Source organism: Mauremys reevesii, linkage group 20 (assembly GCF_016161935.1).
Source record: "Mauremys reevesii isolate NIE-2019 linkage group 20, ASM1616193v1, whole genome shotgun sequence".
NCBI lineage: Eukaryota > Metazoa > Chordata > Testudines > Geoemydidae > Mauremys > Mauremys reevesii.
The window spans coordinates 5,604,371-5,632,149 of record NC_052642.1 but is presented as its reverse complement, the minus strand read 5'-3'; the positions used below and the strand labels follow the sequence as shown (position 1 = coordinate 5,632,149).

General features: G+C 50.1%; 1 protein-coding gene across 2 annotated transcripts; it reads left to right on the top strand.

Annotated features, from left to right (window-relative positions):
• Positions 1 to 494: 494 nt before the first annotated feature.
• GAS2L2 (growth arrest specific 2 like 2) lies at positions 495 to 12,996 on the top strand. 2 transcript variants are annotated; one of them, XM_039508100.1, is made up of 7 exons: positions 495 to 582; positions 666 to 1,042; positions 3,772 to 4,010; positions 4,840 to 4,947; positions 7,224 to 7,320; positions 8,268 to 8,568; positions 9,499 to 12,996. In XM_039508100.1, the coding sequence occupies exons 2-7, from the start codon at positions 685 to 687 to the stop codon at positions 11,495 to 11,497; spliced, it is 3,102 nt and encodes a 1,033-aa protein (XP_039364034.1). In that variant the 5' UTR covers positions 495 to 582; positions 666 to 684; the 3' UTR covers positions 11,498 to 12,996. The 2 variants fall into 2 exon arrangements, with proteins under 2 accessions (XP_039364034.1, XP_039364033.1); XM_039508099.1 differs by lacking the exon at positions 495 to 582 and having other exon boundaries at positions 628 to 1,042.
• Positions 12,997 to 27,779: the final 14,783 nt, after the last annotated feature.

The following is a 27,779-nucleotide window of genomic DNA, read 5'->3' as shown; positions in this document are numbered from 1 at the left end:
TAAATCGACTCCCGCTCCAAGGAACCCCTCGGGGGAAGGAGAGAGGCTTCTGACAGTCCCAGGGGGGTGAGGGGCAGGCATCAGGAACTCTGGGTGAAGGCAAAACGCCCCAGCTCCTTGTTGAAGAAAGAGGGAGAGCGTTCGGGGGAAAGGTCAGTTCCCAGCATAGGAATGTGTGTCCCCTCGCAATGGGGCGAGACTGCAGGCAGGTTCCCCCAGGGGGCTGGGGCAGCGTGGGCTCCGTGGGCGCAGGAATGAGGCGTCAGGACAGCACCTTCCGGTGGAGGGCTCGGAGGAGCCGAGCGTCTGCGTGTGGGATGGATGGAGGAACTTGCTCTCCCTGAAGGAATGCAATTGCGATGGCTAGGGGAACTTACCCACGACTAGGGGACCAAATGGAGCTTTGCCACCGCTGACCTTGCCGCTCCTCAGGAGGGGAGAAATATTGTGACTTTTTCCGCCTAGATCAGGAGTGTCCTTTGCGCGCTGCAGTTTGGCGAGAGTCGTGGCGATGGGGGACCCAGGGACAGGCCCATGAGAACCCGCTCTGGGGACGGAGACGTGGAAACTCACCATACCTGGGTAAGTCTGGAACCAAACCAAGGGGTTGATGGTTCAGTGTCCTGCATGGAAGTCTTTGATGCCCCTTCTCTGTCTCCCTTTAGCCCTGCGTCTGATGGCAAGATGGCTGGGATTCAGGGGGCCACGGTGCAGAGCATCCGGCCCTACAAGTCCAGCGAGCAGTATCTCTACGCCATGAAGGAGGACCTGGCCGAGTGGCTCAAGGAGCTCTATGACTGGGACGTTAACGTTGGGTCCCTCCTGGAGGTGCTGGAGACGGGCTCCATGCTGTGCTACCATGCCAACAACATCACCCACGTGGCCAGAGAGTTCTCCCGGGACTATCCGGGCCTGGCCCACAAGCTCCAGCTGCCCAGATACGGGGTGACTTGTAATGACTCTGCCCAACCAGGGACCTTCCAGGCCAGGGATAACGTGTCTAACTTCATCCAGTGGTGCAGGAAGGAGATGGATATTAAAGGTAAACAGGATTCTGATCTTTCCCTCCAGTTTCTTTCCATTCCTTTCATTTCTCTTTATTTCCTGCTCCCGCACCCCATGGCAATGCTTTTTCTTCTCATTATTTATTTGACTTGCTTTGGTGCCTAGGACCAGGCACCAGGACCCCCTTGTGCTGGGCGTTGTGCGTTATTTATTAGGTGTATTAAGGTAGCCTGTAGGAGCCCCAGCCATGGACCAGACCCTGATGTGTACAAACACAGAACAAAAAGATGGCTCCTGCCTCCCAAAAAGCTGACAATCTAATATACTTCGCTCTTTCCTAACGCCTTCTCGCTGAGGATCTCAAAGCACTTGGCAAACATTCACTTAGCCCTGCCACCCCCATCTTTATCCTCCATTTATAGACAGGAGAAACTGGAGGGAAGCCGCTTGCTCAAGGTCACAAAGTGGCCCAATTAGGGAGGCCCCACGTGTCCTGACCCATCCAGAGCCTCGATCACGAGAGTGTTCTCCCTCCCTTCTCATTAAACTTCACTCAAACTGAGTAGCTGTCTGGGGATTCAACTCTGAGATGAATCATAGAATCATAGGGTTGGAAGGGACCTCAGGAGGTATCTAGGCCAACCCCCTGCTCAAAGCAGGACCAATCCCAACTAAATCATCCCAGCCAGGGCTTTGTCAAGCCGGGCCTTAAAAACTCCTAAGAATGGAGATTCCACCACCTCCCTAGGGAACCCATTCCAGACCTTCACCACCCTCCTAGTGAAAGCATCTTAAGGGAGGGCAGGTTGTCTAGTATTGTGTCCTAAGGCACTGGCCTGGGTCCTGTTCCTGACTTTGCATCTGAGCAGCCACATGAGCTCGGGCAATTCAGTTCATCTCTTTTTGGGTTTCACTTCCCCATCCGCAAAGGGGGCCGATATCCTTTGTTTCTCCCACCTTCTTGTGTGTCTTGTCTATTTCGCTTGTCAGTGCCTTGGGGCAGGGCTGGTCTCTCGCTGTGTGTACGTGCAGCACCCAGCGCAAAGGGGCCCCGCTCTCAGTTGGGTGCTACCACAATACAAATAATGAATAACAATAACAACAACGCGTTGGGAGTCGGGACGCTTTCCCCACCCCCTAAAAAAAGAATTGCAAATCTGATTTAAAGTTAGCACTGGCAACCCTACAATAACAACAAACTGCAGTAGGGATGGCAGTTGGCAACGGGACGTAAGAGCGCTGTGTGTCAGAGGCGACTAGTAGGTTGGATTTATTTGCATTGCTCCTTGAACATCATCTTTGTCAGCCTGCGCTAGAGCCCAGTGCAGCAGCGGCCGTGAATGTCTTTAACACAGCACTGCCTTCCTGTAGCTCCTTATTTCCCCTCCCATCACACTGGCAGCTAGGGTCAGAGATGGGGGGTGCTCTAGCAGCCTGTGAATCTCTGCCTCATTGACTGGCTGAAGTTGTGCCCACGTGGTGGTTTTAGTTCCTTGGTCAAACTGGCAGCATTTCTGCTGGCTACGGTTGGGGTAATCCAGGTCTTGGTTCTCTTACACAGAACCCGGCCTTTGGTCCTCAGGTCCTTGAACAGCTGAAGTCAGGAGGAGCCCAGATTCTGTTTAACCCTTCCCCAGCCAAAGCAGTGTCTGTGCTCAAGGCCTCACTTTATCACATTAGCGTCCACTTCCAGAAAGGAGCTGAGCAGGCTAGTGATTCATAGATCAGGAGGCCAGTAGGGACCATTAGATCATTCTAGTCTGACCTCCTGTATAACCCAGGCCAGAGAGCTTCCCCCAGTTACTCCTGCGTTGAGCCCAGTGGTTTGTGTTTGATCCAAGTACCTCTTCCAGAAAGGCCTTATTTGGAGATGTCAAGAGACTGAGAATCCACCCCTTCTCTTGGGAGTTAGCGCCTACGGTTAATCGCCCTCCCTATTCAAAATGGTGCTTTATTTCTAGCTTGAATTTGTCTGACTACCAGCCAATTGCATCTGAAGAAGTGGGTTTTTTACCCGCAAAAGCTTATGCCCAAATAAATTTGTTAGTCTTTAAGGTGCCACCAGACTCCTTGTTGTAGAATAAAAGCCAATGGCTGGTAAAAACTTTTCTCCCTTAGATGAAATTAAAGAGCCAGCATTGTCTTCCCACAAAGGTGCTTATACACCATGCTCGAGTCACCTCTAGGTCTTCCTTTTGCTACACTAAGCAGAGTGAGGTCCTTCACTCTCCCACTGTAAGGTGGGGCTGAATGCCCACTTGCCTGGCATCTCATGAGCAGGATATTTATACCTAAAGAACCCCTGGTGTATGTTCATGCAAGGATACTGACACCTCATATGTACCTACACATTTGCTTGGTATATCAAGGATGTTCCATGCAAGTATCCCTTCACTTGGCCTATCAGGGCAGGGCATATCCAATATGGGTCCCACCACTTACTGTACCCCCTTAGGCCTGAAGAGGTTAAACACTGAGGGTAAATCTGCACCCATGTCTGCACAGTCGGCTCCCTGGCTCTCACTCATGCTGTCTCACCACACCAGGCCTTGCTTAGCTCTTCCTGCATCAGACAGTCCCTGTTGCAGAGATCTGTGGCCATGTGATTGAACACACATCATTGCATACACGCTGCATCGGTGGGACAATTCACCACCCCTGCCAGAGCAGCGCTGCTGCTCTCACTAGCTCTGCCCTTGTCTCTCATTCCTTCTCTCCATCCTTCCCCTCCTTCTTCCCACGTTTTGCTCGTTCGCTGTGCCCCAGAGGTGCTGATGTTTGAGACGGAGGACCTGGTGCTGAGGAAGAACGAGAAGAACTTTGTGCTGTGCCTGCTGGAGGTGGCCCGCCGGGCCTCTCGCTTCGGGATGAGTGCTCCCACCCTGATCCAAATGGAGGAGGAGATTGAGGAGGAGATCCGAGAGGAGATGGACCTCCCCCCTGAGGATACCCCACTTCCCAAGCCCCAGAGGAAGCCTTGTGACTTCAAGAATCTGGACCAGATGGTAAGGGAGAGGGGACACTGTAAGGCACCAGCAGGCACTGGGGGGCTGAGTTCCCTGATACTCATTGTTCTGTCCAGGTATGAACTTCAGGAGGACCTGACTGGGGGCCTGTCTCAATGTTGCGGGAGGTCCTCTGTATATGCAATCTACTTTGGGACCTTTCAGGGAGGAAGATGCTACCTGAATGTGAGAGATTCTTCTTCTCTGCTCAGTGCACCTGGGTATTTAAAATCTGACAGAGTTAGCAGGAGTTCTGTGCCTCTGTTTCCAGCAGGCCAGACTCCCTGGTGGTTAGTGGCACTAACTGGGGTTAGAAGATAATAAGGGTCAAATTACTGAATGGAATAGGGCAAAGGGAACCGATGTCTTCAATCATCAGCTGGCCCCAGTTAGAACTCCAAAGGCCCAAATTAGCACGGCTTCAACTTCCTGGATCTTGACATCGAGCGCTAGGTGATCCTGACCTTGTTAGAGGTTCAAAAATGTGCAGTTAATTTCCTCCCCGACCCCTGTTGATTTTTTTTTTATTTTGTGGTGGCTTCTGTGCTTCCAGTTTCCAAATACAGCCAGAGCCAGAAGCCTGTGGTTCAGGGCCCAATCACAAGAAGACAGCAGCAGAAATCTTTTCGTGTGGGATTTCCAGGCTGTTTTTACAGGATCGAGTGGCTTTGATGAGATTTGGATAAGCCCTCGCACCCAGTCTCTCTGACGGAGAATAGGCCCAAGGAGCCTAGCACGCCCCTCCCCAAGGCTACAATGGTATCCAGGATGCACAGGGAGTAGCACTTTCCTCATGTTGACCATGAATGGTTTGCCTTGGACTCTGCAGGTCCAGCACCTGGTGAGCCGGTGCACGTGCCCAGTCCAGTTTTCCATGATGAAGGTGTCTGAAGGAAAATACCGCGTGGGCGATTCCAACACCCTTATTTTTGTCAGGGTAAGTCCAGGAGGGTGTGCTTTCCAGGTGCTGTTATGTTGGTCTATATAATAATACCAGGAACTTCTAACCTACTCTGGGGGTAGGAGGGGCACCTGCACTGCTGCTACCACCTGGGGCTGGGATGGTGGATCTTTGGGGTGGGATTCACCAAACACAGGTTCTTCACCTCTGGTTGTGCCTGGTTCCATCCCAAAAGATGGCATGTGTCAATATGGCGAGCGAGGCTGCCAAAGTCAGAGTAACAGCATCGTGACCGTTAGCAAGGCAGAGATTTCATACCATGGTGCGGTAGCACACTGCAAAACGCATTCAGGGGAAGGGGCTGAATGGCAGTGAGGATTAGTAACGGGATCTGCATGTCTTCACCTTAAGTAGGATGGGACAGCTCAGTGGGGACCTAACACTGAAGCCTCTGATGTCATTCCGCTCCCTAGTGGGACAGGGGACGATGTCTCAAAACCCCATGCTCCAGCCGGCCTGTTGGTTGGACTGGCTGGGCCATGGAGAGTGAGTTCCCCTTTCTCCCTAGAAGTGCTCTTTCTGGGTCTGAGCTGAATGGGGCTGCGTGACGGAAGCTCCCCTTGGTGCTGGCAGTGCCATACCAGCTGTCCAGTGGATGAGTACAGGGTTCCAGCCTCCAGAGCTGTCAGTCTGGTGCCTTTCACCAGTGCTGCATTCACTGTGTGGGGAAACATGGGCTGCACGTCGGGTTGTCCCTCCCATCTCCATCCTCCTCTGTATTCTGTTCAGTGGGTATCTTTCAGGTCTCTAAGTCCCTTCATTAACTTTCCTGGCTGATGGCCTTGGTTTGGAAAAGAGAAGACTGAGAGGGGACATGATAGCAGTTTTCAGGTATCTAAAAGGGTGTTATAAGGAGGAGGGAGAAAACTTGTTCATCTTAGCCTCTAAGGATAGAACAAGAAGCAATGGGCTTAAACTGCAGCAAGGGAGGTTTAGGTTGGACATTAGGAAAAAAATCCTAACTGTCAGGGTGGTTAAACACTGGAATAAATTGCCTAGGGAGGTTGTGGAATCGCCATCTCTGGAGATATTTAAGAGCAGGTTAGATAAATGTCTGTCTGGGATGGTCTAGACAGTATTTGGTCCTGCCTTGAGGGCAGGGGACTGGACTCGATGACCTCTCGAGGTCGCTTCCAGTCCTAGAATCTACGAACCTATAAATCAGTGATTTCAGTGAAAGTCATGTGCCCTGCAGGTTATGGTTGACTGGAGAGGACCCTCGGATTTTCTTCTCTTTGTGGGGGTGGCCACCCATATTAACCCTCAAACCCCTCTTCTGCCGTCAGAGATGCCATCATGGTCTGACCTGCATGTACATCTCTCAATTACCTGAATAATCACTGGGTCCCTGAGGCATCCTGCTGGAGTAAGACATGGTGGTAGCAAGCTCTGTATTGCGTTGTGTGTGAGAACCTGCATCTTTTCCATGGCAGGAGGCATATGCTACTGTGCTCCAGGCTGCAGGTCCTCCACCCCTTCCGGTTCATCTGAGTGTATTCAAATCCCCTTTGGACTACATGATTTTTTTACACATTGTCCACATGTAGCCGGATAAGAGCAGACATGCAGGTGTGTGCACGCACATGTATGCAACCATATGCATGGCTAAGTATGCATGCATAGGCAGGCATGTAAACCAAATGTGTGCATGTGTTTGCATGCATATATTGTAGTGTACGAGGTAAACGCTGCTCCTGAGATGGGCTGAGCAATGAAGTCAGTGGAAGACTAGGATATTCTGCACCAATCAGGGTCAGTCCATAGCGATGGGATTTCCAGAAGAGCTCAGCACATTGAATGTGCACTGGCTGTGCTGTATTAACACAACAGGTGCTGAGCTCTTTGGAAAATCTGGGGCACCAAGCACTGCAAAATCTGGCCCTGATCTCTTTGGAAAACCTGGCCGCACATCTGTTTGAGGATGTTATCTCTTAGCTGGCCCACAGAGAATATGAGATTCTCCTTTCATTCAAGGGGTAGAGGCTGTTTTGGAAGACAAAGGTCCTGGGTTCTCTCCCCACCTATGACCATGAAAACCACTGTATGCTGTGGCACCTGGAATTATTATTATATGTGTGCATGTAACCCTGTGTGCATCTACAGTCATGTGCATGTGAAATACTGTATATATACTCACTGGAATAAAACCAACAGGATGATGACATCCATCTGTTAAGCTTTCACTCATTTTTAGCCCAGGACGCTGCAGGCCCAGGTGAGCCCCTCGGTCATGGATGCTCTGTTTGTTCCAGATCCTCCGGAATCATGTGATGGTGCGGGTTGGAGGTGGCTGGGACACGCTGGAACATTATCTGGATAAGCATGATCCCTGCCGGTGTACCTCGCTGTGTAAGTCTCCTTGTTCTGCTTCAGTCAGCAGGTTCCATGTGTGCAGCCTTGGAGAGGGCCGCATGGGGGGTGACCCTTCGCCTTGGATGAGGTTCGAATCTGGTGGGTGGGTGTCCCACGCCATCATCAGGCTACAGGTCCTCAGTAGTAGAAGACTCTGTGGGTCACAGCTAAGAACAGCAAAGAAGCATAGACAGACAGGAGAAGGACATCCAATCTGAACAATTCCCTAGGCTTGCCCGTGGTTGCTGTGCTGGGTGGAAAGCAGCTCAGCCTTTATCTATTCTGACAGGGTCACATGAACTTTTTGGTAGGGGTCATTTCTTTCTGGGTTCTTGTAGCAGGAGGCAGATGACTCCTTACAGCATGGAGAAGGCTCCTGGGAAGCCACTTGTCTCACATAGCGCCACTAGAGGTCAGGCTAGCACTTCAGACGGGAGAGGGACCTACAACACCTCAGTCCTGCCTAGGGGTGTGTGTAGGAATTGCCCTTTGGGACTATTGTATTTAGGGTTTTTTTGGTATATTTCACAAGGTTTTAAATGCCTCAGGGAACCAATTAAGGCGGCAGAATAATGTGAGATCGGATCTCACTGCATTTCAGCACCTGGATGGTAGAAATGTCATAAGACAATGAGATCTTGCTCTATTCCAGCTGAATAAATTATTCCTGGAGGTTAAAGACCCATGTGAAATTCCTAGGTGTGCCACAGTGCCAGCTTTTCATCCATTGTGAGTATTCACAAGGGATTTTCACCATGTGGCTTGGAGAGGACTGGCATCAATTCTGGTCTACCCCAGTCTCCATGGTGAGTTAGAACATTCACAGTTGAAGCAGAAGTGGTTGGTAATATCTGGCATTGCTTAGGTCTGGCACACCGGTACAGCTACCCCAAAAGGTTAATCCACCGGCGTGCGGTGACCAGAGATCCTGAATCTCTTCACAGCTCACAAACAGGCTGTCAAGCTGACAAGCCCTCAAAGGCTGCAGGCAGTACAGGTGCAGCATGAGATCAAGGTCTGCCCGACACCCAGGATGGACAACCCAAAGAAGCCCCAGCCCACCCTGATCGTGAGCAGGTCCCAAAGCCCACTGCCCCCAGTGGAGTGGAGGACCTACACCCCACAGAGCTTCAGCGCCAGCCAGAAGCTTCGTTCATCTGCATCGCCAGAGAGCACCAGCAAGAAGGATTCCCGGCCCAGGCCCCTGCGGGATCAGTCAGAACCCAGGAGGGTCCCTTTGGCCAGGTAATGAAAAGACGTTTGCGAAAGGCCTTGGGCTTGGTTTCCCAGATGACTCCCACGGATGCTGTGCTGAGCAGTCGCTATAGTCACTGACACAGTCACTGAAGAGCGGCTGGCATTGGACAAAGCTGGAGAATTACACAGTGAATGGTGCATTTTCGTGCTAGCCAGGCCTCTTCTGTGGTGCCTTCCAGGACTCCCAGTCCGCCCGTTGTTCCTGTTTGATTTCCACCTCAAAGGAGCTGTTTCAAGCTTGAGCATAGTTGGCCATGGCCACCTTCAGTGCTCCTCAGGGTCATCTCAGGATCAGCTGGAGGGAGTCACTTAACTGCTATAGGGTTTCTGCTCAAGTGAGACCCCAGGACTGGCTTGAGGGTCATTGGCAGTGCTTGTGCGTGCTAGGAACAGCAGGTCAGGATTGAGGGGCACTGGCAGAGCTGTAGGCCAAGGCCTGGAACTGGAAGAGGGTAGAGGGAAGGCTGTTTCCAGATGCGGGTGGATTATTGGCTGTCTGGGTGATGTCTCCGTGTTGATAGGGTGGGTGGTAGGTCAGGCTAGGGATGCGCTGGCAGAGCTGCCTGTGCTAACTGACTTCAGGCAGCGCACTCAGCCCCTTGCTCTCAGCAGCACCAAAATGTAAGTAGCTAAACCCCCACGCCTGTGTTTTTTAGTGGAGTTGATGACATTACGGGGCCCTGTTTTGCTGACTTTGAGCTTGTCAGCACCTCCCGGGGGGGTGGCCTTCACTGGCCTTTGTGCCAGCTTGTCAGTGCATCACAAGGCAAATGGTTACAGCTGCTAACGTGGGATGTATACGCCCTCCCACTGCTTGTCAGCACCGAACCAGCTTCACGCCCAGAGCAACGCAGGTACCCGCCTCCCTAGGGCTAGAGGCGACTGACACACCGATCTGATGCTTTGTCTCTGTTACAGGGCAACAGAGCGGTCTGCTACTCCTTCGCGGAGGCAGCTGTTTGCTGAAGAAAGAGCTGCTACCCACCAGAACTCCTCCACCCAGAGCGGGCGGGATAAGCTGTGCGTTTCTATGTCCTCCCTGACATCGCAGCTGCCTGGAAGTGAGGAGGATGGTTCTGGCGCCTCGGAAGCTCTCCCAGAGCCCCAGAGAGGGCGACAGACTAGTAGAATCCCTGGGATGAATCAGAAGGACCCAGCTAGGTTTGTGCAAGCCAGGTGTACAGAGTCCAGGCCACAGATGAGAGTGCCAAAGGACAGGACAGCTCAGCCGCCAAGGAGCGCCCAGTATGGAGTAAAACCCTTTCCACAGGCTCACAAGCCTCAGGAATCAGGGGTCAAGACCTTTCCTGGGATGGTCCGTTCCTCCAGCCCAATGAAACCCCTTCACCTCTCCCCACAACGGGATTCCAAGGGAGCTGCACAGAGCCACAACGCTGCACGTGGGGTTGGGCGGCCATCCTCCCCAGTCAAACACATGGGCCAGACTCCAAAACAGGAAAGTAGCACTAAGGTCCCAGTCAAAGCCGGCCCTGCATTCAGCAGGCCCCCAACCCCTGTTCAGAGCTACCAGGGGGAGCCCCGCCTCCGAAATGGGTGGAAAGTCCCTGCCGGTGAAATGGCAAAAGCCCCAGCTCTCTTAAAGAGCAAAGTCGTGGCCAGGGCCGAGGCTGGCTGTCAGGGGCACAGACAGTGCGATGGGGCAGTCAAGCCAGAGACGACCAACCTTCCCACTAGCCCAAAAGACAGACTTGGCCAGTCAGCTCCAGCAGGGAAGGACAAGGGTCCAAACACCAGACTGGTGCAGGAGGTAGAGTCAGGAAACACCAAAGACAGCAGCAGGAGTGGTGGAGATCCATTAGGCTCCACAGAGGAGAGGGAACGGGTGTATACACCTTTGCCCATCAACCCGGCCCAGGAGCAGGCGCTGTACAGGAGCCTAGAAGATGAGATCTTATCCAACATAAAGGTTCTAGAGGCTGATTCTGATGAAAACCACTGCCCTGAGGGGAACCAGCTGGACGACTTCACTCTGGACTGCAGCACAGCGAGCGTCACCACCGCCAGTGACATAAGTGGGCTCAGGTCCTCCACTCCCTCCCTGTCTTCCTTTACAAGTGCCAGGCAGACCTTGCCATGTGGTGAGGGTGTGCCTCGGAGTGGTGTCTATGTGCCCAGTGGAGAGGCAAAATGGCACCCGGCTGGATTCCGCTATGGTGATGTGATTGACGAACTCTCCCAGGGGCACAAGACGCTCCTCCCAGTGGACGTGGAGAACTGGATCACCAAGATCCCACCCAAGGGGGCTGTGAGGGTTTCCTCTCAGCCAAGTTCGCCTCTGGTGAATGGAAACCAGGTGGAAAAGAAGCTTCTGGAGCCAGAAGGGGCTTTGTTCAAGGAGAACGTGTCCAATGAAACCAAAGGCAACTGGTCAAGGAGGCAGCCATCTCACACAAGCCATGCAAGGTCTGCTGCAGTCAGTAGAAATAGCAAAGCTCCTCAGGCAGCCTCTGATGCCCTCAAGACATCTATCAATTCTCCAGCCTCTGCGGATGGCCTGGAAAAGTCCAAACTGCCTCAAGGTAAGCCCAAAAGGTCCCTGAAGAAGCCCGAACGGGTGCCATCCATCTACAAGTTAAAGTTACGCCCCAAAATCCGCCCACGCAGGGACAACAGACCTGAGAAACGGCCATCCAAAATCCCCACTCCAGTGACCTATCGGCAGGCACAGAAAGCAGCCAGCATCAAAGCCCAGGAGAAGGCCCACAGCTCAAAGCATCAGACCCAGCCAACTCAGGACAGCCTGCATAGCACAAGGCAGAACAGCACAGGAAATGCTGAGTCCGAGGAAGAGGCTTGGCTTTCGGAACACAGTGACTCCCCACAAGCTGGGAAGAAGACAGTCCTAGCAGATACCAAAGTGTGGCTCACAGAAGAAGATGAGGAATCCTGGGTCTGATGTCTTGCCTGCTGGTGCCAATTTTGCCTCCCAGTTGTCATGGTTTGTAGCTGTACGGGGAGCCACGTTCTCCTCCAACCCCATTGGAGAAACGGGGTTAGAGAGGAGACTCCGGCCCAACAGATGCGAAGCCAGTGAACTGATGAAGTTGAAGTTCTCCCAAGTTCTCAGCTGAGTGGCTCAAAAAAGTGACCTGATCATTTGGGCCAAAGAAATTTGACATTTATTTTGAAGGATGAGAAGGCAGATTTTCAGAGAGGCCTTGACATGACCCTCAAAAACTGCAGGTACAATTTTGTGCTCTCTCCTGGGTTTGAACATGCACTAACACTTCAAAGTGGAAAACGGAGCTTGCAATTTGGCATGAGGCATCTTTTGAAAACTTGATTCCAAGTCTGGAACTAAGAACAGAACTTAGAACAAAGGGCAGAAACTGCTAACCCAAGAAAAGCTCTATTAGTGTGGTACAATGAAAGCTAAATTTTTTTTTTACCAGCAGATGGAAATGTAAATACTTTTACTGTGAAAGTACTATCAGCAGGGGGAGTGATATGTGATATGTGCGATCATTTTCTCCTTGCCCCAGAGACCCACCCCAAATCCATTGTAATATTTTTCTTTGACAGATGTACTTCCAAATTCCCCTCTCAGTTAATCTGGTGGATTTCCAGGGATGGTATACTTGTGCAATTGGGAGGAGAATTTGGCCCACAAATTGCAAATACAGAGGCCAATTTAGGCCATGCAAAGAGGAGAAAGAGCATGGTCTCGTTGTTAGAGCAGGACTATTGGGTTCAAATAATTTAAAAAACAACAACAAACCTCTCTGTGCCTCAGTTTCCCCATCTGTAAAATGGGGCCAATAATGCTTACCTCTTAAGGTGCCAAGAATTTTAGTGACTATTTGTAAAGCACTTTGAGATCCTCAGGCGAAAGGCACAAGAGGAAGGCAAAATATTATTATTATTGTCCTAGATCTGTGGGTGAATCTTGTATTGATCCCAGTGGGAATCCCAAGTGCACGTGTAAGGAAGTATAGAGCCCTGCTTTTGGAAAGGTTCCCCCAAGACTGCTCTGCCTTTTATATGCAATGGGCAACATACCACCCTCATTCTGTTCACAAAATTCTTGTTGAATTCAAAGGGAGTTTTCTAAAATACTGGAAGTGGCATAGATCATGAATTGTGTCAAAGTCCCTAATCAAACCATTTCCCCCTTTTTCATGAAGTTACCGAGGCCAAACACTCAGCTGATGTAAATTTGATTTAGTTCAGCTCAGGATCTGGGCCATAGTTGCCTGCACGTATTTTAAGCTTGTCATTATTATTGTTAAACCAATAGCCATCAATGCATTTGAAATAGGAAATTACTTGAAATGACAAGAGCTGAAAGAAATATAATAATAGATTCAGATGGTGGGCTTGTTTTTAACCAACATGCCAGCGCTAGAGATGCCCTGTGATATCAGGACAGAGACCTATAGAGACCACCCATAGTGTCTTGATACGCATGAATGTTCTGTGTAATTTATGTGTGAATTGTCTTTATTGTTATAACTCTTAGAAATAGTATTTGAGGTGATTATTAATAATGCTGCTTGTTCCAGTTAGCCATTGTATTCCTAAACCTTTGATCACTGTGTAACTCTCAGTGTTTGTGCAATAGAGACATTCCTAAAATTCTTCTTCTGGTTCAGTAACTTCTGTTTCAATGGGGATATGCAAAGATCCATCCATTGATAGCAATGATGCCTATAACCCAGGTATGATATAGCTTACTAGGTGAACCCTTTGTTGCGCTTTATGTGAGATAAATTGTTTCCAGACAACCTATTTTTCCTTTGGGTCATTAGAAATCCCTAACTTTGGACCTATGGCTAGGTCTTCCAAGAGAGGATTAAATAAGAAACATGAGTTCATAAAGACAAGAGTTTGCATGGTCTCTGTTAATTAGAGCAGGTGGGAATTTTTCGCATTTTTAGAATGCTGATTTACAAAAATTTGGAATTTTTTTGCAAAAAAAAATGTTCTGGATTTTTAAATTTCTGTTCATTAATGGAGGCAGCAGGTACTAGGACAGTCAGGTCCAGGCAGTAAGACAAGTCAGGTCCAGATGTGGCCAGCTCCATATTTAAGATTGTGGATGTGGGGGGGAGGAATGGCAAATGAGGCCAGGGACGCTGTTCAACCATGTGCTGAGTGATTTCATTGGACAGCTCACCCATGTTGTTTTTTCAGGTGGCCTCAGCAAGATCTAGATCTGAACTGTATTCAGTGAGGGTGAAAGGAACATTAATAACCCTTTGTGCAGGTAATACTAGGTGGAGCAATGCTTCCATCTCAACTAGGGTGACCAGATGTCCGGATTTTATAGGGACAGTCCCGATTTTTGGGTCTTTTTCTTATATAGGCTCCTATTACCCCTACCCCCGTCCCAATTTTTCACACTTGCTGTCTGGTCACCCTAATCTCAACGGACTAGCGATTCAGTGAGAATTTCAATACACCCTCTACAAGAGTCTTAAGGCTGCAGGGCTGAAACTGACTTGAGACATGTGTCGGGGGCACCATCTTCCACCCTAAGTGCAATAGGTCGGCACTGGGATATTTTACACTTTCCATTTCCCACACAGTTGCCACGTGTTCCGTTTTCATTATGTTCTGCTGCTGTCATTAGAAACACATTAACAACCCCATTGTGGGTATGAGCCATGGTACGGGATCACTGATTCTGAGAATTACAGCCCTGGGTTATGTTGCTCGATTGCCCAACTCATTGGTTCCCCGCTAGATGGTGGGTCTCAGAACAAGGGGAAGGAATATGGGTGGCAGCCCAGTGAAAACAAAGAATATGGAAGAGAGAAAGAGGCATCACGGAGGTGATCTCTCTGAACATGAAAAATCCTACCAGGCCCGTGAAAATGTTCTTTCCCCAGCAGTCAGAAAATAGGATGAATTTGCAGGATCAGTGTTTTCATTGCTTATCTCATCAAGCATGTCACCCCTTAGCAACCTACAGCTAAAACCAAGCCCCCCCCCTTTAAAGTGTAATAATGGAGACAAGAACCAGATTAAGTCCTGGTGTGAGCAGGTACAATGGGAAGGCACTGAGAATTGTATCAGCTTAATGCCAGGGCTGTATTTGTCCCTGGGATAGGAACTGAGTAATTTTCACTCCACGCATCTGAAGAAGTGGGTTTTTTTTACCCACAAAAGCTTATGCCCAAATAAATCAGTTAGTCTTTAAGGTGCCACTGGGCTCCTCGTTGTTTTCATGGAATAAGACTACTTGGCAAGAAGGATCTTTTAAGAATGAAATGAAATTATATAGTTGATCAGGTAAACATTCACTTGGAGTGGTTCTGTTAGTTTATGACCAGGCCTCACGAGATAGGTCAGTTGAATACCTTGACAAACATAACCATGTTGGATGAGTGTCGTAAATATACAGAACCAACAAAAATGGAGAAGAGCCATCACAGACTTGTATTTAATTTAAATGTATTGGATACAGCTTAATTTCCTTTGTTCAGAACTACAAGCTCCTTGATAAATGGTCTGAAAGTAGAGCTGGGTGGAAAAGTCAGGGTTGTCTTAACCGAAAATGTTGAGGCTTTGGTAAAATATTTCTGCTGAGACCCAAGACATTTTGATTGCGAAATGCATCTCCCATGAGACACCACGGTCTCCCTTCTTGGAGAGGGTAGTTGGCACATCCTGGAAGTCACATGTTGGAGATGCATCATGGGACATGATTGGGGAGCCTGGCCTCTGGAGAATAGGAGTTTTAGACACCTGAATTACAACTCCCACAGGCACCATGGCATGGCATATTTCGGCTTTTAGATTAAATATTCCAGTTTTGGGGCATTTGGGCAAATCAAAATTTTCTGTGGAAAGCCAATACTCTTTGCAAACAATTTCATTTAGTTGAAAAGCCAATTTTCTGTTGAAAAACAGCTTGTGGAAATTTTTCACGCAGCCCTCTCTGAAAGGGTTTTTTCCCTAGTGTTGCTGTAGCTTCTATAATGTCTTTAGAAACATGGGTTTGAAACTTTTAACAGTAATTCTCCTCCATGACTCATCACCAATCACGTCCCTCCTCCTCTTTCAGGAAGGGTAAAACAGTTCTCTCTGCAGGGTTCATTATCAGGAGGCAATTTAGTGATTGTTTCAAGTGGCATGAGAATGAGGCAGTCGGAGATTAGGAACCGAGTCGGAAGCAGATGTCTGGAGAAAGGGTTGGAGATTTGTGTCTTATACCTGTTAGAAACTCATTTTTCTGGATTTAAAGCTTGAAGACAAGCTTCCCATGATACAGGGGGGATCCTTCTTCAGGGCTCTGTGTCTGACAGGCTAGCTGGAGGGGGCACGGATCCGGGTTAATGTGGCAGTTATCAGGAAATACACAGCACCATTGTCAGGTCCCACTTGTTCCCAGCTGAAGAGGGCCTTAAAGGAGCTCAGACCTGCTCTGTGTTCATAAGCATCCATGCATTCAGTGGCGGCTGTGTGCAGCTAAAGAGACCCTTGTGAACAGAGATATAGCCCTCTATAGAGCAGGAAGGCCATCTGTGAATAGGGAGGGCCGGGTAAGTGCAAAACCTGAAAGGAGGAATAGACAAACGTGAGATGACAATTCTTTGCCATGTTCTCTCATCTGCTTAGGTGCTGCTAGAAAGAGATGGTGAGCTGCCTGCAGGAATGTTCTTGCCCTGATGGTCCCGTGGCCATTGAGGGGGAGGTAACCGAGCTATCAGGTGGAACCTGATGGCTCTGAAGTTTCCATGGCAGTTGGTGGTAGTGACGATGGAGGCGGGAGAGGGAGAGATAGGATTGCCAACTTTCTAATTGCTGAAAACCATACACCTCTGCCCCGCCCCTTCCCCCAAGGTCCCGCTCCCTGCTCACTCCTCTTAGCTCTCCACTCCCCTCCTCCCGCTCACTCCCCTTTCTCCCGGGACTCACCTGCTACCTGCAGAGCCAGGCTGGGGGGAGCTGATGCAGAGCCTGCCAATCAGGGTACAGCGGGGATCAGTCCCCGGAGCAAGGGGTCAGGGAGGGGTCGGTCCCCGTAGTGAGGGGCCATGGTAATCAGGGCAGAAGGGGGGGCAGACAGGATTCCTCCCCGAGTGGCGGCACCTGCCTCTCGGAGCCTGGTCTGGAAGCCAGCCACTGCTCTCTGTCAGGCATCAGCAGCTGAGCAGAGAGCCGCTCCTCCATGTGGCTCCAACCACAGCTGCTACTCTTCCCGCCCCCTGGCCGCAGAGGCCATGAGTGTTAACGAGGACAGAATGGCGGACCCCCACATCATGCTGGGTATTTTTCCTACTCGCAGGCATAGCCCTGGTGCATGCAGCACTGCGCTGGGCAATGACATGAATGGAAGCAGAGCTGGATTAAGGTTTCATGGGGCCCTGGGCCAGAGCAAGCGGGGGGGCCTCCCTCCCCACACCTTCCGCCTCTCCTACCTACAGCCCCACCCATGGCTCCACACTGTTCTGCCCCTTTCCCCTGTGGCCCCACCCCATTCTGCCCCCACCCCCCCCACTGTGGCCCAGGACCTCTCTCCTCCCCTCACTCCAGGGGCAGTGCCACCCAAGTTAGCCAGAACAAGACGCTGGGTGCTTGGCGTTGCTCCAGGCTCCCCAGCCATCCATGTGCCATGGGGCATCCCCACCCCAGGGTACCGCCCACCCTAGGGGATACATGATTATTCCTCCTGCCCTACCAAGGAGGGGTACCCTGGCCCTAGTGCAACCCCCGACCAAAGGGTGGGCACTGCTGCCTGCTGTGGCCAACTGGACTTTTCTGACTGAAGACTGCCAGGTTCCCTTCTAGTCCAGATGTTCTGGTCAAAAACCAGACATCTGGCAACGGTAGCAGGGGAGAAGTTGTCAGGTGGAATGTGGGGCCCCTGAAGGTTCCATGGCAGTTGGTGGCAGTGACTCTGGGGAGGTGGGGGAGACGTTGTCAGGTGGAATGTGGGGCCCCTGAAGGTTCCATGGCAGTTGGTGGCAGTGACGCTGGGGAGGTGGGGGAGACATTGTCAGGTGGAATGTGGGGCCCCTGAAGGTTCCATGGCAGTTGGTGGCAGTGGGAGGTGGGGAGAAGTTGTCAGGTGGAATGTGGGGCCCCTGAAGGTTCCATGGCACTTGGTGGCAGTGACGATGGGGAGGTGGGGGAGACGTTGTCAGGTGGAATGTGGGGCCCCTGAAGGTTCCATGGCAGTTGGTGGCAGTGACGACGGGGAGGTGGGGGAGAGGTTGTCAGGTGGAATGTGGGGCCCCTGAAGGTTCTATGGCAGTTGGTGGCAGTGATGCTGGGGAGGTGGGGGAGACGTTGTCAGGTGGAATGTGGGGCCCCTGAAGGTTCTATGGCAGTTGGTGGTGGGGGAGACGTTGTCAGGTGGAATGTGGGGCCCCTGAAGGTTCTATGGCAGTTGGTGGCAATGACGATGGGGAGGTGGGGGAGACGTTGTCAGGTGGAATGTGGGGCCCCTGAAGGTTCCATGGCAGTTGGTGGCAGTGACGATGGGGAGGTGGGGGAGACGTTGTCAGGTGGAATGTGGGGCCCCTGAAGGTTCCGTGGCAGTTGGTGGTAGTGATGATGGGGAGGTGGGGGAGACGTTGTCAGGTGGAATGTGGGGCCCCTGAAGGTTCCATGGCAGTTGGTGGCAGTGACGCTGGGGAGGTGGGGGAGACGTTGTCAGGTGGAATGTGGGGCCCCTGAAGGTTCCATGGCAGTTGGTGGCAGTGACGATGGGGAGGTGGGGGAGACGTTGTCAGGTGGAATGTGGGGCCCATGGAGGGTCCATGGCAGTTGGTGGCAGTGACGACGGGAGGTGTGGGAGACGTTGTCAGGTGGAATGTGGGGCCCCTGAAGGTTCCATGGCAGTTGGTGGCAGTGACGCTGGGGAGGTGGGGGAGACGTTGTCAGGTGGAATGTGGGGCCCCTGAAGGTTCTATGGCAGTTGGTGGCAGTGACGCTGGGGAGGTGGGGGAGATGTTGTCAGGTGGAATGTGGGGCCCCTGAAGGTTCCATGGCAGTTGGTGGCAGTGACGACGGGGAGGTGGGGGAGACGTTGTCAGGTGGAATGTGGGGCCCCTGAAGGTTCTATGGCAGTTGGTGGCAATGACGATGGGGAGGTGGGGGAGAAGTTTTCAGGTGGTGGGTGGGGCCCTGAGGGTTCCATGGCAGTTGGTGGCCGTGACGCGGGGGTGGTGGGGGAGAAGTTGTCAGGTGGAATGTGGGGCCCCTGAAGGTTCTATGGCAGTTGGTGGCAGTGACGCTGGGGAGGTGGGGGAGAGGTTGTCAGGTGGAATGTGGGGCCCCTGAAGGTTCCGTGGCAGTTGGTGGTAGTGATGATGGGGAGGTGGGGGAGACGTTGTCAGGTGGAATGTGGGGCCCCTGAAGGTTCCATGGCAGTTGGTGGCAGTGACGACGGGGAGGTGGGGGAGACGTTGTCAGGTGGAATGTGGGGCCCCTGAAGGTTCTATGGCAGTTGGTGGCAGTGAAGACGGGGAGGTGGGGGAGACGTTGTCAGGTGGAATGTGGGGCCCCCTGAAGGTTCTATGGCAGTTGGTGGCAATGACGATGGGGAGGTGGGGGAGAAGTTTTCAGGTGGAATGTGGGGCCCCTGAAGGTTCCATGGCAGTTGGTGGCAGTGACGCTGGGGAGGTGGGGGAGAAGTTGTCAGGTGGAATCCTGAAGGTTCCGTGGCAGTTGGTGGTAGTGACGATGGGGAGGTGGGGGAGACGTTGTCAGGTGGAATGTGGGGCCCCTGAAGGTTCCGTGGCAGTTGGTGGCAGTGACGACGGGGAGGTGGGGGAGACGTTGTCAGGTGGAATGTGGGGCCCCTGAAGGTTCCGTGGCAGTTGGTGGCAGTGACGACGGGGAGGTGGGGGAGAGGTTGTCAGGTGGAATGTGGGGCCCCTGAAGGTTCCGTGGCAGTTGGTGGTAGTGGGGAGGTGGGGAGAGGTTGTCAGGTGGAATGTGGGGCCCTGAAGGTTCCGTGGCAGTTGGTGGCAGTGACGACGGAGGTGGGGAGAGGTTGTCAGGTGGAATGTGGGGCCCTGAAGGTTCCGTGGCAGTTGGTGGCAGGGAGGTGGGGGAGAGGTTGTCAGGTGGAATGTGGGGCCCCTGAAGGTTCCATGGCACTTGGTGGCAGTGACGATGGGGAGGTGGGGGAGACGTTGTCAGGTGGAATGTGGGGCCCCTGAAGGTTCCATGGCAGTTGGTGGCAGTGACGCTGGGGAGGTGGGGGAGAAGTTGTCAGGTGGAACCTGAAGGTTCCATGGCAGTTGGTGGCAGTGACAGCGGGAGGTGCAGTTGGTGGCAGTGACGCTGGGGAGGTGGGGGAGACATTGTCAGGTGGAATGTGGGGCCCCTGAAGGTTCCATGGCAGTTGGTGGTGGGGGAGACGTTGTCAGGTGGAATGTGGGGCCCCCTGAAGGTTCCATGGCAGTTGGTGGCAGTGACGATGGGGAGGTGGGGGAGACGTTGTCAGGTGGAATGTGGGGCCCCTGAAGGTTCCGTGGCAGTTGGTGGTAGTGACGATGGGGAGGTGGGGGAGACGTTGTCAGGTGGAATGTGGGGCCCCTGAAGGTTCCATGGCAGTTGGTGGCAGTGACGACGGGGAGGTGGGGGAGACGTTGTCAGGTGGAATGCGGGGCCCCTGAAGGTTCTATGGCAGTTGGTGGCAGTGACGCTGGGGAGGTGGGGGAGATGTTGTCAGGTGGAATGTGGGGCCCCTGAAGGTTCCATGGCAGTTGGTGGCAGTGACGGAGGTGGGGAGACGTTGTCAGGTGGAATAGGTGGAATGTGGGGCCCTGAAGTTCCATGGCAGTTGGTGGTGGACGACGGGGGGCAGTTGGTGGCAGTGGGGTCAGGTGGAATGTGGGGCCCCTGAAGGTTCGATGGCAGTTGGTGGCAGTGACGATGGGGAGGTCCTGAAGGTTCCGTGGCAGTTGGTGGTAGTGGGCGGCGGGGAGGTTGGCAGTTGGTGGCAGTGACGACGGGCAGGTGGGGAGAGGTTGTCAGGTGGAATGCTGAAGGTTCCATGGCAGTTGGTGGCAGTGGGAGGTGGGGGAGAGGTTGTCAGGTGGAATGTGGGGCCCCTGAAGGTTCCATGGCAGTTGGTGGCAGTGACGCTGGGGAGGTGGGGGAGAAGTTGTCAGGTGGAATGTGGGGCCCCTGAAGGTTCCATGGCAGTTGGTGGCAGTGACGCTGGGGAGGTGGGGGAGAGGTTGTCAGGTGGAATGTGGGGCCCCTGAAGGTTCCATGGCAGTTGGTGGCAGTGACGATGGGGAGGTGGGGGAGACGTTGTCAGGTGGAATGTGGGGCCCCTGAAGGTTCCATGGCAGTTGGTGGCAGTGACGATGGGGAGGTGGGGGAGACGTTGTCAGGTGGAATGTGGGGCCCCTGAAGGTTCCATGGCAGTTGGTGGCAGTGACGCTGGGGAGGTGGGGGAGATGTTGTCAGGTGGAATGTGGGGCCCCTGAAGGTTCCATGGCAGTTGGTGGCAGTGACGCTGGGGAGGTGGGGGAGATGTTGTCAGGTGGAATGTGGGGCCCCTGAAGGTTCCATGGCAGTTAGGAATGACAGTTGGGCAGTTCAATTAAGTGAGGTGATTAGAGTGAGTAGGAAAGGGATTGGGCATCACTGTGTTCTGAGCTCCAGCACCTACAGCTTGAGCCAAACCCAATAAAGTGGATGGAAGTCTTTCTGTTGCCTTTGGAGCAGAGCCATAGTGGCCTCTCCTAAATCGGCCAACTGGGCTTTACACCACCCAGAAAATTAAGAGGATCCTTCAGAAATTACTCTAAAAAAAATCTAAAACCAAATGAACTTTTTTTCTGAACACTGGAGGATAGAATTCTCTCAAATTCTATGGGATGGTTCATTAAAAACCTACAGAAAAGCACTCATTCTCTTTTACATTCTAGAGGACTTGTCCCTAAGTAGCAACACGGGAGGGATTACAGAGACATTACTGATGTGTCGTCACCCTACAGCTAGTGTTCCAAGCTTGTAAGGGCCTCACAATGGGGTCTTCAATACAACAGGGTCTTCAGTCAGCTCAGGTGGTGAGTGCATGTTTCATGTAGGTGAAAGGCTGGGCTGGCAATGGCCCAGGGAACCTCTGCCTCAATTAGCGCTAGTTATACCCAACTTGTAATGCATCTAACAACTGCTACTATTAACCAGGCTGTCATTCACAGGCTCCAGGCCTAGCTATTGGCAGGTCTTGCCTGGTTGGGTTAAGGAGATCAGCCAGACTGCAGCCTGGACCTGGGAAATTTTGTCCCCTTAGAGTTCCCTATCCTCATTTTAAAATTCTCTTCAGGAACCATCTTCTCTCAATTCTCCAGAGCTGAGCTGTGTGCTCACTAGTCCTATGTGATCATTGATGCCAGGCAGGGGGTTGTTACATAGCTAGTGTTTTCAAATTCTCGCATGGTCACGCCCTGTGGTGTGGAGGGGCCATCACATGGCAAAGGTCCCTTCACAGCCACCTGGAAATCGGGTCAAGACAAAAACCAGTGTGGGTCTGATTTCTCCGTCTCATCCCATTCGCAGCTGTGCACATTTGCTGTAAAACACCAACGTCCCCTTATCCGGCTGCAAATGAGCATCCAAGCTGGCTGCAGGGCCGCCTGGTGGGGGGAGAGCAAGTGGGGCAATTTGCCCCAGGCCCCCACGAGATATAGTATTCTATAGTATTGCAATTTTTTTTTAATAGAAGGGGCCCCCTGAAATTGCTTTGCCCCAGGCCTGGCTGAATCCTTTGGGTGGTCCTGGCTGGCTGTAGCAATGGAGAATCAGGCTCAGACAGTGCTTCTGCCTTTACATACAAGGTGCTGCATGGCTCAACACAACACTCACTGCCTATACCGCCTTCTTATTTGATTTTAGGTTTGTGTCTTTTGGGACAGCTCGTAAAGTGTTCTTAAATCCCAATTATCATTCACATTTTTCTGATTGAATTTGTCCTCCCAGCTGATCTGGCTCATAATTGTTTTCAGCTTTGTAAAACTGACCTTTTTAAGAGAGAAAGCGAGCGCGAAATAAATGTCAGGGTGTCAAGCCAGCTGTGCTTTACCAGGCAAACCTCCACTAGCCTTTCTCTTGGGTATGACTGAAACCAGACAGAAATAATTTCTGCTGAGTAAAAAAGATACAGTCTTCAATGTAAAACTATTCTTTAAAATCAGTTCCTCCTCCACACAGGGTATGTCTACAGTGCAAAAAAAAAAAAGAACTGTTCTTAACTTGGGTTAGCTAGTTCAAGTTAAAGTAGCAGTGATGACATGGCAGCTTGGCTTCTAATGCAGGTTAACAGTTCAAGTTTAAAGGCTGTAGGAGTGCCTGCGGTTGAATCAGAGCTGCCAACCTGAGTTAAAAGCCGCGTGTTAGCTGTAAATTGCAATGCCTTTTGGTTGGATTTCAAACCACTGCAGTTTCAATGTGACCAGCTAAAAGATCTGTGCTTTAAATGTAACCTGGTGGATTCAACATTAGATTGATTTCTGGTCAAAGGGGGAAAAAAATAACAATACACTTAATTTGCCTTAGTAAGAAATTTGCTGAGATTGAGGAGCTGGAATGGGATTCTTTAAAAGAAAAACAAAACTGTAGGAAGTTGCTGGGTTTTGGAAAGCTCATGAGAATTTGATTCGGTATCAAACGAGCAGAGTTAACGTAATTAATGACACACAAAATGTGGGGAGGGATTTTAAACCTCATGTAGCAGGGCTTAAGCCAACCTCAACCAGTAGAGACCAGGAGCAGATCTAATGCAAGGTCGGGGGAGGGGTAGATTCTCCCACATCTGCTACTGCGGGGGTTTTGCCTCTTCTTCTGAAACTGGTGCTGGCCATGCAAGAGACAGGATACTAGAAAAGCTGGACTTTGTTCTTATATCCACACTCCTCACCATCACCAAGTGACCAGCATGAGCAGCTCTGCTTCTAGAAAGGTAGGAATTGCCAGACTGGATCAGAACCAATCAGACATCGCAGGAAAATGACAGAGACATAGGTACAGAAGAAGGGGAAATGCACCTGATTTTAATCTGATTTCCCATAACGGGTGTAGTGTGTTACAGGCTTTACAGACACATTGGGAATCTCCAACAAGAAACCCAAGGGGAAGTGGAAAACCAAGTCCAAGAAACCCTCAAACTAAACAGGTCAGATGAAGAACATCTGGGGGCAGGGATGGGAGGGAAGAGAGAGAGACTCCTAATTAGAGGCTTTCACGTCACCGTCTGTACATTTCCTCCAATGTAGACCAATGAATAATAGGTGCACAGTGCAGAGAGAAATGTGGCTCTCGCCTGAGCCCTCCCAGGGAAGACACTCACCAGGAAGAGTTGGGAACAATTTTCCTTCCAAGGAAGCACAATTGTGTGTGTAAAAATGTATATGGTGAAATGTTCCTTCTTTAAACCTTGTTTAAAGAGAGAGAATGGTAACACTTTGTATTAAGGGTATTTTGAGAAATAGGTTAATTCATAAATAATTATGTGATTAGTTATTACAATATTTATTAAGAGCGTCATTAAAAATGCTATTGCGCTTGTCATCTTCTCTCTCCTGTTTTGTGGCTTCACAGCCCAATACTGACACCAACCAATATTACCTGGGGGGCTGACCATGGGCTTGGAAGCCTGGAATTCCTCAATTCATGTTCCAGCTCTGCCGCTAGCTCCTTCTGTTGCTTTAGGCAAATCACTTGAGCTTTCTACCTTATTTCCCCACCTGTAAAATAACTACACCCCACCGGACTATTGTGAGGATTCAGTGTTTGTAGCTGCAGTTCACTCTGAAGCTGAAAAATGCTATATAAATGCTAAGTATTATTATTACTAATATAATTTTCTCTGAGTCACTGTAGAATATAATAATTACATTTATAACATTTTTCAAAATATTTAATCAGTGCTATAAAACCTATAACTAAGTGTGTTATAAACTGTTTGCAGTCTTGTTGTAGCTGTGTTGGTCCCAGGCTGTTAGAAAAATAAGGTGGGTGGGGAAATATCTTTTATTAGACCAATTTCTGTTATAAACTGCAGGATACAGGGTTATAGTAATCTATGTATTGGCTTAATACGTGATATTTTTACATGATAGCACATTTATAAATGCTTTATTATTAGCATTTACAAATGAGTTTTCTTATTAAAAAAGTTTAAGGGATAAAGCTGGCTAGAGAACAAGAATAGGGACATAATGTATTAATAAGTACGACGTACCAAAGAGATGACATTAGAACCACCTGCAGCAAAGCATGTTATTACATTGTAGTACATGCAGCGTACAGGATAAATAACAAGCAACAGTTAATTCTAGAATTACAATTCCAGCAGAAGGTTCTGCTGATGTCACAAACCATGACCAAGTCCTCTGAAATCTCAGTAGAATCATAAGCCTAGAATTTACAACTGACTATTCATAGAGTAATGTATTGATTGCTGTGAATATGTACTACTGCTCTTTACTGGCTGGACTCAGCTGTGTGTCCTAGACCCCATATTGATACTAGAGATTTGCCTTTAGCTCAAGTGATGGAGGCCTGTGTTTTTGGAGCAGGAGGATCTATTACCCATTATTACTGTGAAGTTCGAAGTGGCTATGGTGTAAGTACCTAGGTAGCCGTAGATTTGTTTCCATTCTCTCTCTACATGTTATATGGCATTCCATTTTGCAAACCTAACTGTACATGGCATACAATTTCAGCACAGCGGATAATGACTTAGCAATGCTCCTCTCTTTAGTGGTAATGGTAATTAGACAGCTAAATCACAGCCTATCACATTGCAAAAGTGCTCTCGATATAGTTTGTATTCCAGCAAGTGACTTTGGTGATCATGACAGCAAGATTCCAGGGATTTGGTCATAAAAATTAAACTTTAGTTAGAGTTCATTTTTTTTAGAAATGTCATCTTAATAAAAAGTGTTACCAAGGTAGTAATAGCATCATTGTGAAATGGAACTTACCAATGGGAAAATATTGGTTTTTTTGTTTTATTATAGATAAGGAAGGCTTAAACATTTTTTTTTAATCTTAGAAGCTGCAGGTCTGATTTTACCGGAGAACTTGTTTGTCTGAGCTACAGATTGGGAGCTTCCTCCTCCTCCCTTAAACTTTAACCAAGAAATCTTTTCTCCCACGTGTTTCTCGTGTGTTTGAGCAAGTTAAAGAGGGGAAAAACAGGGTAGACAAGGAAAAATAGGGTAGACAAGACCTATATTTCTAAAATATAAAACACAAGCAGAATTTTTTTTTAAAAAAAGGCAGACCTCTTTTATCAATCATAAATTAGCCAAAAGAAAAAAATGTGTGTGAGGGGAGGCACAAATCCAATTTTTCATTTCTTTGCAGGTCACCTTTAAACAATTTGACTGCCTTGCTATAATGTAATTCAGGAGTGCCATTGGATGGCACCAGGGCTTCTGGCAAGGGTCATGTTTAGGGAAAAGATTGTCTAGGACAAAAGTAATAGACGAATCCAGAAAGTGTAACAGCGTATAAAGTATCATAGCATCGCCTTCTAGTAAAGCCTGAACACAGAACTTTCCCTCGCAGGTTTCATTTGTTCTATTACAACAGCCCCCGGCTATCCCGGGGGAGACGTATGTATGTGTGTCTGTGTGTGTGAGAACTAAGCTGCTTTCAGTGGGAAGGAATGAAGCTGAGATCCACTGCAGCTACCGATCAGCCCTTTTAAACAGTTTAAGGAGATAGCCTTGCCTATTAGGAAACTGTACATACTTGCATATAAACTGAGACGTTGACATCTGAAATGTTAGTCAATCTTTGCAAAGTAGCCTTAAGTTGGGGTGAATTTAGCAGGTCAATTATGGTAAAACAACTATGGAAAACAGGCGTTTCTAACTGAAGTTCAGTTTTCATTGATCTCTCCTGCCATGACAGTAAGATGTAGGTGGGTTTGGGTTGGCTCAGTTTATAAACGATCAGTCCTGATACTTATTTATGCTTATGCCCCTTTACACAGAGGAGCACAAAAGATCCTTGATGTAAATGAGCATTAAAACCATCGTGTTTATATTAGCTGTAGGCTGTTTCTCAAACACTAGGTACCTGTCTACAGAGTATTTTTGTTATCCTTCAAGGAGGCCATTGTCTAGTTTGGTTTCATTATGATGATCGTTTTTAAATCTATACAAAACTGACAGCAACAAGAGGTAGAACTCCAGTACCCGTCCAGCACATCTGGTACAGTCAGATAGGAGTCTGGCAGGGACAGTGGAGCTAACACTAGAATTTCAGGATCATTTTGCTTTAAACCTAGTGCCAAAATGCCAGCTTGGGGGGGGGGGGGGAATCCATGTAAAAGGAAGAACAAAAATGATGCAGCTAACTGCCAAACCTGGGTGTCTTGTCAGCAGAACGGGGGGGGGGGGCTATTTGTGCACACACACGTGAGAATGAACACCCTGACACGCACATGCCAAGAAAGGCAAGCCTCAGACATGCGCTCACGCTGTTGAGATATTTAAAAAAAGGGTTGGTGCTTGTAGAAACACAACACAGGAAGGAAACAAGAAGGACCAGTTTTGGAGGGGGATTTGTGTGTGTGGGGGGGGTATTGAACCATCTGAAAATTCTGTCCCGAAATAAAAAAATAAAAAAATCCATTTCAGCCATGCCTCTCGCTGTCAGGCTGCTCTGTCCCTGGAGGGAAGACGCTCCAGATCCAATGGGCAAAAGAAGGGAGGATTCAGCTTCCCTGCTGCCATGCTACTCTCTTGGCACAAGGGTGAAGGACCTGTTGACTTAAGGCTGACTGGGTCTTTGTATCCCTGTTTGCAGTGAAAACATCTCTGGTTCCCAGGGGATGCCACGCTACGCCTCGTGGTAGGCCGTTGGCATTACAGATGTGTATCCATACAAATCTGCCACTTGTCAAGACTAGGTCATCCTCAGGTAATATCCAAGCGGCAGCTTGATAGCAGCCTCGCTTTGCTCTGGGACGGCAGGAGACCGGCCCCACCCCCAACTGCGCGGTAACCAGCGATACTTCACCCATCCCTGCTCTCTCCAAGGTGCCCCTCTCCCTTCTTCGCTGGACAGCGCATCATCCAGTCCATGATCCAATGCAGAGGCGGGAGGAGAGGAAGGCTCCTAACAGCCTTTTGCACTTTGGAGCATGACGCCGCCTCCTTGAATCGACAGGCCGTGCCGTCTATGCGCTGGGGACGGGCAGGGCTGAGGGTGGCTCACTCCGAGACTTCAGCCAGGAGAGCTGGGTA